Here is an 11696-nt window from a genome sequence, read left to right on the forward strand (position 1 = left end):
TGAAAAAATTATAAAGATGAAACCATAAACTCCTCCACCCGTTTTTCGGCAAGTCACTAACGACACAAGACACTTAAGCAGTGAATTCAATGAAGCTGGAAGTTAAAAGTTTGAAAAAGCTTTCCGTGACTACCACATAAACAGAACAGAATAAAAAATATAAAGCTACAGCCTACAGATCATCAGATCAAAAAACAAAAGGAGAACCATAGAAGAAAAAAAAACATCACAAGAAATCTAAACAAGACAGGGTAGGGCCAGCAAGCATCAAGAAAAGAAAAACATCAGAGAGAGACTTAAACAGGGCAGGGCGAAAGAACAGGATGACAATCTTTAAATGCTGGTACCAATTCAGTGTTGCACATACCAATTTCATGTTTCATACGTCCGCCAATTTCCACAAGTACAGCCATAAAAACTTGGGAAAAAAAAACTACCCAAATAGTATCATCACCGAGGGCTAGGACCTTATAAATGTTGCTCGTGTCATATGCAGAGCTATCTAAATCTTTATTCTCTGTTCATAATTGATTTTTCTAAAAGGAAGAGCTAGCGATCACCTTTTATCCGAAGTGTGCCCCTTGGAGACGATTCGAAACAAATTTTCATGTAAGCCAGGTTACAACGATCCAGGTGATCTCCAGGGGCTATCAACTGACTTGTGTATCATGTAACTTGAACACTTTTCATCAGAAGCCCATTCTTGAGTTTAAGAAGTTCCATCCAACTAGCTGCCACACATACCGATAATCAAGAAGGAACAGTCAGAGCGTCACAGGTATGGTGAACAAACTGAGTAATATTATTACACTGAATTGAATGAGGAAATTAATACAAAAGGTAATTAGAGATCGATTTTCCTCACTGGACATATGCCACCTGTCTGAGATCGTAGTACCCACTGACATCTTGAACCATGTACCAGACCTCGTTCGTACCAAATTACTGTAGTATTAAAAACAGATAAGTAAAGAACACCCTTCTACTGAAACAATCATATTTAAAAAGGTATGATTTTCCAGTCAAAAGAAAAAACCAGATTTGTGAATGAAATGCACATTCGCTATGTAAACATCGCATTAGTCCTTGCAATTGGACAATCACCTACAGCCAGGTTTGACGTAACCACGTACCTATTAGAGAACCAGCTGCCATGATAATTTGAGTTTACCATCTGGGAATCAAAATTCAACACTCCAAAATGGGAATCAAAGCCTGGACCTGAATAGCCATGTAAGCCCCCTTTCAGATATACCACAACCTCAACTTGAAGGAATGACTCATCACATGAAAGGAGTAGCTTATGATAAACAACAGGCATACAGTGATAGATTAATCCGTACAAGTAAATAAACTGATTTCTGGTAATTTAATAAATTCGGAAGCATGTAAATTACAAAGCATTTATTACGACGACCACATTTCAAGTTAAGGATGAAAAATGGCTGGTAGATAGTAGCGACAAAATTACAGATTCGGACTAGTTTATGTAAAATACATACATATCCGCGTTGAGATTATCGAAAAGGTAATGCCCCGGGGAAGAAAATGTAGACTTTCTGAAAACAATGATGCCCTTCATAGTACAGATCGCCAATATATGTCATAGGTAAGCAATGAATACGGCACAGTATATATACAGCAACTGCAAATTCAGAAAGCAAAATTGTAAGCTAAAAATAGCATTTATCATTCAAAACAAAAGAACAAATATAATACCACAGTTACTACTCCATGCATTGCATCATGTACTGCCCGATCATTACTTTCTTTAATAATTAAATAGTTATCGCAGAATCTAACTACAGTAAAAATATTGCGAGTACACGTCCGCAGAGCCATGTTTTCATCTAACAGCAACGGAGACTGACATTTTAGAGGACAAGTTTATAAGAAGCTCTAGTTAACATCTTTTGCGAGAATTTTTCTAGCACCTATAAGAAATCTAACTTTGTGGCCCAAATTTGAGGAGGCCCGAAGGACCGACAGCAATGAAGACTAACATCTTAGAGGACAAGTTTATAAGAGGCTTCCTTTGCCTCCCCAAGGACTGACACTAGCCAAAACATCTGATACATGAAAACTTGGAAAAAAAAAATCATTTTCAGGAATATTGGAAGTTCCGTTCACTTTGTATAACTTCTATTTGTAAGCACTTATGTAAGTTTCTCGGAGAATTCTTCTAATATTGTGTACCAATACTATTATGTGGTTATAAACAAGGTTTAATTAATCTTTGCATATTGTTGATAATATTTGGATCACTCAGTCGGCTAATTGAATGAATGAAAGGGTGTCAAAGAAACTCCTACGGGGTCGATGTTTTATTTAGAAAAGATTCGCAAAGGTAAACTTGCTAAAACAAAAGCTTTCACGAGATCAACCTTGGGAAAATTGCCAGACGCGATGCACTACATCAATCGAACTATGCTAACCTAGTTTTGAAGAGCATATATTAAAAGTGCAACAATGTATAAGTGCTGCAACAGGAGACATGCACATAACAACGATAAGCTTGGTGCAAACAGATTGGTCTCAATGAGTTAAGGAAGCCTTTCCTAAAGCTCTTCTCGACTTAGAAGCCAAACTATAAAATGCAAGAGGTGAAATTTGACGTGAAACACGCTCGTGTTAATCCATGACCCAGCCTTTAAGATTTACAGAAATTATAGCAAATTCCTTGTTAGACTTTATAGGATTTCCACAATTGTAATTTCATTGTACGTTTATGTATTGTGTTGGAATAAATTTAATTGAAAGGAAAAATTGAATTCTCAAAAGTGCGAGTAAAGATTTTTGTAGCGACCTATGTAAGACGATAATCTTAAATCAGGTAGATTTTTTTCCTACTTAACATTTTCCTTCATATGCATTTCAGACAATGAGATTTGTCCATGGAGGATGTGAGTACAGATTAAAGCGAGGTTTAAAGCTCCCCCCTAATAACTTAGTCTACTATCGAGATTTTCTCGGAAAAGAATAAAATTCTAGCCGAAAGACTACCAAACCTCAAACTTTTAGAAATAGGTAGTATCCAATTACTAGACATTCTAGTACATTGTCGATTATCTCTTTCACATACTAATTAGCAACAATTAATACTTATACTTGTCAATTTTTTCTTATTCCATAACCCAAGGTATGGTGTTCTATAGATCTCAAGGATTTCTATGTTCCGTTTACATAATGAAGGCACATGCATATTCATCTATGTCAAAGTTAGAAGGTTTAAGAATACCGCAAAGAATGACTACTTAACAAATGATGAATACCTTTCATTTATGTCGTCTGGTATAAATGTCCAGCATGGAGAGAACTACTAGTAGGAAACTTCTACTTACTTCGTAAGCTAATTCAATAAATAAAAGAGTCGGAATTGAAGAGGACAATTAGTGAAAAAGGTTAAACTACTTAGCAGGCCAGTTTCCCATGCAGTAACCACATCCATTTATTTCTTCAGTCTCCAACGTTTCTCATCTTCCTTCCTCCTAAATATCTATTGGCATAGGCAAATACGATTATCCCCTTTTCCTATGTGCCTTGCTTTCGAAAACTATCTCATTTACATTCAAAAGGTGTAACTCTTCCATTAAATATACTTCGCTAGACCAGAAATGGGAATATTGGTTCTACCTCCAACTGGTAAAATATCGACTGATAGCATAATCAGTGGAGATCCATATCCTATTTTCACAGCCAAGCTACCTGTCTAGCCCCTAAAGAATTATGGGATAGCCTTCCCTGGTGATATAGAGAGTAGATTCTTAGGGTTCACGCAGAAACCCTTAAGATCTCAGCCAATTACCATGGTAAATCTTCAACGTCATCCATGACGAAGACTAATATATATGTTGGAGCAGATTCAACCAACCCAGGTAATGTTACATTTGTAACTGGTCCCTAATCAGACTGTTTGCATCCATAACAAACTATTCTCAAATCCTAAAACTATCTCGAGGACTCAGTTCTTTACATTAAGATGAAAACGATGCTACTGGAAATTTATTAGATGGGGAAGCACTAGGGACGCTATTACGCTGCTCTGCTTACAGAGACTCTGATACTTGGAGGTTGGTTATTCTAGAGATCTTAAGTCAGACTCGAGACTGATTTTGTACATCTATAACCTCGGTCGCACCTGGGTTTAGACAAACATTGATGGTAGGTTACTGTGAAGAAAATCATAGTGGCAAGGTCGTCGAACCATTGATCTTGCTACATGGTATAGTAAGACAAGACAATGTCAGAACATCTGTGGCATCATTTAAACAGATTTTATTTGACTAAACCACGCATGTTTAACTACTTTCGACAAAATCATAAGCAAACAAAATCACAAAAGGAAGTATGATCCATAGATTCAATACAAAACTAATGAGAATATAGATTCAGACAAATAAAAAACAAAATACGTCCACAACTACTCCTGTTACAAAAAGAGTTCTAAACGTGTAGCACCCGAAAGAAATTCACAGATAATGTTGCATCAAAGTAAAAGAAGTAAATTCATAATCTGTTACCTCTCCCTCTTTCTACCATCCACCCTTCTCGCTTTTCACTGCTCGTTCAAACTCAAACCAGCATTTGCCCTGAGATACAAATATGGATTAGTATGAGTTATTGAGCATTGCCGATAAGAAAGAACATGTATAAGATACTGACCTCTTATTAATTTTGTGACCATCTTCTTAAGCTTCCCCTTTAGTTTCAATCACCATCCCTGCTTGTTCTTGCTTCACCAGAGTTATTTGCTTAGGTGAAACTAGACTCTCTATGTAAGTCGTTACTTCAAAGTGTTTATTAAATTGGCGAATGTGTAGAACTCTGGAATGTTCTTCCTTCGGGTTATACAAGATCAAAGTTCCATTGTCGATTTCTAATATAATCTCACCATTTCTGAAACGCTGAACCGGTATCACATACTTAAATGATGGAATAACTGTCTGCAGGGAGATGATGATTTGCTTAGTCCAAGATTCACTTCTCCCGTACTCATTCATAACCCAGAAATTGACACTAACAGTGTGGCAATCATGATCAATTAGACAGAGTTTCCGACCGAATTCACCCAACGTGATATGGTTCGGCTCATTCAAGTTTTGAGGTTGTGGCACCTCCTTGAACATCTCACTCTTAACATCGAAAGACAGTACGATTCTAACCCCGTCATAAGGAAGCGTTGCGGACAAGGGGTTTGCAACCCAGTGAACAGCTTCATTAACGAGTACTCCATATAGATGTCCATGCTGAAATCCATAAGGAACATGCGATTTTAACCGCCATTCTTCTGTGCCCAAAGTAAGAACCTTAACAGTACACCCATAATCACAAAAGTCCACAAGACTTGCCACTTTGTAAACATCATTCTCCGAATCATGACCAAACCCATATCTGAGGGAGCGGATCATCCCTAAACCTTCAGCTTCAGGACGCTCAATTGAGGCTGAAGGTACTCTTTTATACTCATTAGTTGTTGGATTCCAAAAACAAACTGTATCCTGAGTACCGAGAAAGCTAAGCAAACCATTGCATGTACCCAAAAGATTAATTCCATATTTACCAGTTCCAAAAGGGAGATTTACCTTAGTAGCACTATCAAATATTGGCGACATAGGCATAGACAACGACAATGATGCAGAAGATGAAGAAGATGACGATGATCCTATTGAAAAGTTTAATGGTGAACCAAAAACCACAGAGTAAAACCTCTTCAGATCACTTGCAAGAATCTTGAAATTGCTGTTTTTCAGGGCATGTTTAAGACACAACTTCACAAATTTAGGGTCAGAAAATAACTTGAGCCATGGCTTACATACACAATTGAAGCGTTTGATACTCTTTACTGGTAACCTTGAAAAGATGTTAACTATGATTTCTTCTGAATAGTGTCTAGACATGATGTTAGCTCCTGGTTTTTCTTTTTTCTTCTCTGTTGAAATTCTGATGTGAAAAATCCAAGAACAGAAAAAAAAAATAATAAAAAAATAATCTGTGTTTTATAGGTAAAGGAAAAGTAGATAATATCAATGTTTGAAAATGAAATGAGATTTTAGGCATGCTACATTAATTAAGGCATTAAATGCGAGAATCTAAAGAAGATAAATGCATTAAACACAAGAAAATCCCACAGAATGTTGAAGGATTTCTGAAGTATATCAGTATCTGCAACAATAAGTGTTTGATTTTGCCTGAAAAGAGTATGACCAGTATCTAGTAATAAATTGTGTGAAATTGTTCTATGGGCAGCCAGGTGCTGGGCCGGAAACAAAAAGGTGGACAAAGTTGTGTCCTATATGGTTTGGAACCCACTGGCATGAAATCTGTTTTGAGGCATACTCAATTGTTTTGAGGCATACTTATTTGTTATGCCATCTAGGGTAGTTTTATAAGGGGTGTCCAAAGGTAGTACAGTTATCTATATATCCTTAAACAATCTAATTACTAGAGTGCCTTTATCCTCAAAAATCTAGAATCAAAAATCAAAATAACTTTTAAACTTAAACATCTTGGACTCCAATTTAATCAAGCAATCAATCAATCAAAGGAAACACGAATCGAAGTGAGCGATGTTAGAGTGCGCAATCCAAATCTCAATTGCTCTTAGATGTATTTTAGAATGCATTTGTAACAAACCCATCTTGTTTTTGATTGATTTTATTTTGTTTGATCGATAAAATATGATTTCAAAGATGAAATTAGGGTTTTCAGAAGATCAGTTCGGCTGATCTTGGAGTATCAATTTTGAGCCGAATCTAGTATATGATTTAGAGAAACACTATGTTCGGCTAATGCGATTTTGCTAGATTTTGTTCGAATCAACCGAACCTAAATTCGTCAGTTACAGAGTGAAGTTCGGCTGATAACTTGTCAGCCGAACCTCTGTTTTTTGAAAATACACCTGGGTTCGGCTAACAACGATTTTGTTCGAATCAACCGAACCTAAATTCGTGAGTTACAGAGTAAAGTTCGGCTAATAACTTGTCAGCCGAACCTCTGAGTTTCGAAAATATACCTAGGTTCGGCTGACAAGTTGTTAGCCGAACCTAGGTATATTTTCAAAACTTATAGGTTCGGCTAACAAGTTATCAGCCGAACTGTTCATCTGGTCAGTAGATCTGGGTTTTAAAAATTCAATTTTTTGATAGACTCAACTCATAAAAAGGACATTAAACCTCGTATAGAAGTCTACCTCTGATTTGAATCACACATTTTGGTCACTTCTAATCATTAAAATCTCAAAACCCAAGTTTTTTTTCACTTCTTCTTCTTCCTCTCAAAAATTCCAACTCTCACATAAATTTGATTTCTCTACTAATTTAACACTAATAATTTAATTTTTAATCAATCCTTAAAATTCCTAATTAATAAATCTAATCATAATCATTAACACTAATTACGTAAGGGTAGCTATACCATTATCAAAAAGGATGGATAAGGGGTGATGTTGTTTTTTATTTAGTGACCCTATTTTGGCATTATTTAGTATGCCTAACAAAAAATCCAGTATGCCTCAAAAGTCAAAACAGGTTTCACTGGCATATCTCCTAATAACTTTGGTTTACTGTTCTTCAAGAACAAGAAAGGTAAAAACTGGGCAGGATGAGGATTTCAAGTTTCAATCTGAAATCAATAAATCAGCAAGACAGCAACAAATGAGGGAATGCAGACTGATTGCTTTAGCTTACAAATTAAACAGAATAACAAGGCTGAAATCATTTCCTCGCACATTCCCTACATTCACAAATTACCTTTCAGGAATTGTTTCAGTAATGCTTAGATGGTTCAGCGCCAAACTTTACAAACATTTTTTTATACAGCAGTGTTCGCTCTTTCTCTCACCATCCATGATTTTCTTAACATAGGTTGCACCCAAAAAGGAATAGAGCTGCACTAAGATGTCTGCCACTGGGGTACCTTGAATTGGTGACTTTCTGTGTGTAATTCTTCATTCCAAGTAATAAGTTTCTACGCTGAATGAATATGAGAGATAGTGATATCGACTATGAGGCTAATGATGTTTTCGACTCAGCTGCAACGAAAACTGATCCACAGCCACCATTGCACGAGATGCTGCACCGATTGATCCATCGTACCTAGAATTGAACCAGTGAAATGAGCATCAACAACCTATGTGGTTAAGATAAAATAATCTTCATGTAAACCAAGTTCCATGAATGCACAATTGTTACAAAGACACAAATCAGTAGTCCTCACATTCCAATCAAGAGAAACGATGCTGTCTGCATAACAATTGCACCTTCACCTGCAGGTCTTGATGTATTCAGACTCCTCGCACAAAACCAGGTCTCATGAATTGAAGTGACTATATCTGCATCAAGGAATGATAAAATAAGACTTCCCTGGTCTGACAAATCAGCACAAGTATGTACAGATTTCATCATATATAAACATGACATACTTCTTGAATTCCACCACACTGAGGCTTGGAGTTAGGATTTCCAGAAAATTCACCTCCATAAAGTTAACATTATTCATTGAATACCAAAGTGAAATGACACCGCTTGCAATATTAAAAATTCTAAAATTGCTGCTGGATTTAGGTGCATTTTTGGTAATACTGACATTGATCCATGACTCTTGACTATGAATGCTGTTGAGATATACAGAGAAGCTTCAATCAAGCTCATTCTCGTACCCTAACTTCTGAATTACGCCCTCCAGTAACATTTTTATATCATTACACCCTCCAGTAACACAATATGCTTTCTCCAATTTGACTTTGAATCAGTTCAATCTCACGAAAAAGGATTAACAGGCATAAAGATGAGAGCAAGCGTCTATACCAAAAACAAGGGGACTAAGCTCAAAAATTCAACTTCAAGTAGGAAACTGGAAAATTAAAATCCACGAACACCAAGTTGGATAGAAGAAGGTGGATAACTATAAGAAATAGTCATAAAAAATCTCAGCATACCTATTACATAGGGATGACATAAAATACCACATGAAGCCATTGGCATTATTCCATTCGTTTTCAATGTAATGCAAATGTGTTGAGTTCAAACAATATGGATAACAGACTTCGTGTTAGAGTTTCTTTTACCAATCAATAGTCCCTTCGGTTTTTGAAATTTAGACAATGTTCATGTACTAGTACCAGAGCACATATGTCCGCATAACTAAAGCATGAAAACCCTGGTTTGGATCTTGTGAGCTGCTTTCATCCTCTACAACAGCATTTAAGCACCAGTGGCAACAAGTTAAACTGAAACATGTTTTTCATGATGAAAGTGTGCTTTATAACAATGAGAATATTCATTGTTACAGCTCCTACACTCCTGACTCATTAGCTTCCAGATAATCTAGAATTAGTTAGACCAGTTTATGTTCTTTCGTATTCTTTCTGCAAATATATCTAAAACTCATTATATTGCAATATGCTAAATTATTCATGGTCATATAAAATAAGAGATAGTTGAGATGAATTGGCACGAACTACTAGGACGTAAAACATCAGAAATAACACATTCCAATGACACATGATATAAGGGTTCCAATTACAATCAAAGAATCAAACTTTTATCCCCTGTATAGTACTAGTAAAAAATTCAACAAATGCAGCAAGCAAGACTTGCACTCATTTATTTGATCAGAAAAAAAAAACAAGAAAAAAAGAAAAGAAAAAGACTTACACTCATTTGAGCCAATGAAGAAGCTTTCCCCTGGGAGATTATTCAGTTTAATGAATTCAAGAAACGAACACAATTCGACTGGCTTTGCCAAGATTCCTTGCTGAGCTGCTCTGCCAACAGAAATGCCCCATGTTAAACTTCAGTTTTTGACTTTTTTTTTTCTGAGCACGGCATCTTTCAAAAATCAAAGAAAGCACAATTTTCATACATATAAGCTCTTCAATTGCAAAAAATTAGGTTAATCTTACATGACGGACATGAGACGAGAAGGTCCAGTTGGATCGTAGTTGAGTAACAAAGCTGCCTTTAATGGTTCACCTGATGAACCTACACTGTTCGATGCCCATTTCTCCCAAACCTTTTGTGCAAATCCCCAATCCATGAAAAGTCAAGGTAACTTCTGGAGTTGTTTGATTTGTACTCTTCAGTTTTTGCTATCTAGGGCTTTGAGTTTGGGAAAACAAGCGTAGAGAGGAAAGACCTTTACTTTACCCAACCGGCCGGGTTAATTACTGGATCTTTAGAATGAAATTCGGTTCGAGAGACAGACCCACTGGACTGTAGTGTAGACTTAAAAGTGCAGCCCAAAGGTCACAACGTCCGGGCAATATCCTTTGCTTTCTTGGAGTCAAAAGCCCCCAAGTCTTCTTTTCCATGATATAGTAGCAAATATTGCAAGCCTACGTGGCATGATCTCGGACGACGACCTACCAAGGACGAAGCGGGGTGAAGTACCAAATCATCCTCTATAACACGGGCATAAGAAAAGAGACATCTACCAAGCGCATGTGGGAGAGGCACGCGTAAAGTGGAGAGCCGGATGTGATGGAGAGACGTTTATCGGGAATCAAGGCATTAAATGCACTGACAGGGAACAAGAGAAGATCCCCGAAGCATGAGGGAAGATACTCAGATCGGGTAGAACTACGACATCGGATCAAGCTACAAATGGTTCATCAACATCGGGTAAAGGCATGATCAAGGCACACAAATCATATCGGAAGACTCATCTCTCGGAAGAAAGCAGGATTGAAGACCAAATATAGGGAGGGAGCCAAGACACACACCCGATAAAGATCATCAAGAAAGATAGAACACAACGAACACGATAGTCTCGTTGTATAAACACTTCAGCCTATAAATATAGACCCTTGTATTGAGAGAAAGGAAAGTAAGTTGTAAGGGAGTAAGAGGAGAGATAGTATATCATTGAGAGCATTCATCCTTGTAACCTTGAGAAAATTAATAAGATCATCCTTTCACCTCATGGACGTAGGTAATCATGTTGAACCATGTGTATCTTGTGTTCTTATGGGTCTCTTACTTGCTTACATTGCTACCATTTCATGTTGATTGTTGGATGTAGTTGTATAACTTCTTACATCTACATTCTGGCGCCGACTACGGGGAATGAGTAACATCTTAGGATACCTTGAAAAATGGTCAAAAGAGTAGAATCTAAAGCTGCTAATCGTCCATGATGTTAGTTGAAGCTAAAAGAGGAACTCTTATAATCATTTTTAGGTATTAGGTTTGTAGATGCATTACGTGTTTTTAGCCATGAGTTTGCTGAACTCATGGGTTTGTCTTGTAATCTTTGAAAAATCGTTGTTTCTAGTTCTTTGCAAAAAAGAATGTCGCATCTTTAAGTTACCTTTGCTAAGTGAGTTGTTAGAAAGATTCACAAGCTCCCAAAATGACATCTATGGTGTTTGGTAGAAGCTCTGGGAAATTTCATCTCACTGGCTAACGGAGAATTAAGAAGGTTTACATTTCAAGTCAAAATCTTCAAAAGTTGAGAAAGCAATATTGTCGGATCGTACCGACGTCAGTAAATCGACTCAAAATCATTGAGTTAGGTTGCTGAGGTCAATACCTACATATTTTCCTTATGAAACGTTTTGTCGAAGTTTCCTTTTTCTTCTTCCGGTGAGTCTTCTAAAGTGTAAATTCGAATGGAAAACCAAAGAAGTCCCAAGGTAGGCTATCCTTGACAGATTTTTAAGGAAATGCAGAGACAGACGAACTATATTCGGATCACGC

The 11696-nt window shown here is 36.9% G+C and overlaps 2 protein-coding genes across 4 annotated transcripts; both read right to left on the reverse strand.

Moving 5' to 3' along the window:
* Positions 1–260: 260 nt before the first annotated feature.
* LOC113353088 (F-box/kelch-repeat protein At3g06240-like) lies at positions 261–5950 on the reverse strand. Of its 3 annotated transcripts, XR_003361069.1 has the most exons (6): positions 4663–5950; positions 4521–4589; positions 1503–1645; positions 1134–1221; positions 866–945; positions 261–731 (listed from the first exon to the last, which is right to left on the reverse strand). XR_003361069.1 is itself a non-coding variant. In XM_026596804.1 (2 exons), exon 1 carries the CDS (start codon positions 5895–5897, stop codon positions 4689–4691), a length of 1209 nt encoding a protein of 402 aa, XP_026452589.1. In that variant the 5' UTR covers positions 5898–5950; the 3' UTR covers positions 4420–4589; positions 4663–4688. The 3 variants fall into 3 exon arrangements, 1 of the variants encoding a protein (XP_026452589.1); XR_003361070.1 differs by lacking the exons at positions 261–731; positions 866–945; positions 1134–1221 and having other exon boundaries at positions 1383–1645; XM_026596804.1 differs by lacking the exons at positions 261–731; positions 866–945; positions 1134–1221; positions 1503–1645 and having other exon boundaries at positions 4420–4589.
* A 1725-nt stretch (positions 5951–7675) lies between these two features.
* On the reverse strand, positions 7676–10127 carry LOC113347226. Its single transcript, XM_026590836.1, has 4 exons — positions 9902–10127; positions 9654–9763; positions 8215–8329; positions 7676–8093 (listed from the first exon to the last, which is right to left on the reverse strand). The coding sequence occupies exons 1-4, from the start codon at positions 10033–10035 to the stop codon at positions 8009–8011; spliced, it is 444 nt and encodes a 147-aa protein (XP_026446621.1). The 5' UTR covers positions 10036–10127; the 3' UTR covers positions 7676–8008.
* Between the last annotated feature and the right edge of the window lie 1569 nt (positions 10128–11696).

This window comes from Papaver somniferum, chromosome 2 (genome assembly GCF_003573695.1).
Source record: "Papaver somniferum cultivar HN1 chromosome 2, ASM357369v1, whole genome shotgun sequence".
Lineage (NCBI taxonomy): Eukaryota > Viridiplantae > Streptophyta > Magnoliopsida > Ranunculales > Papaveraceae > Papaver > Papaver somniferum.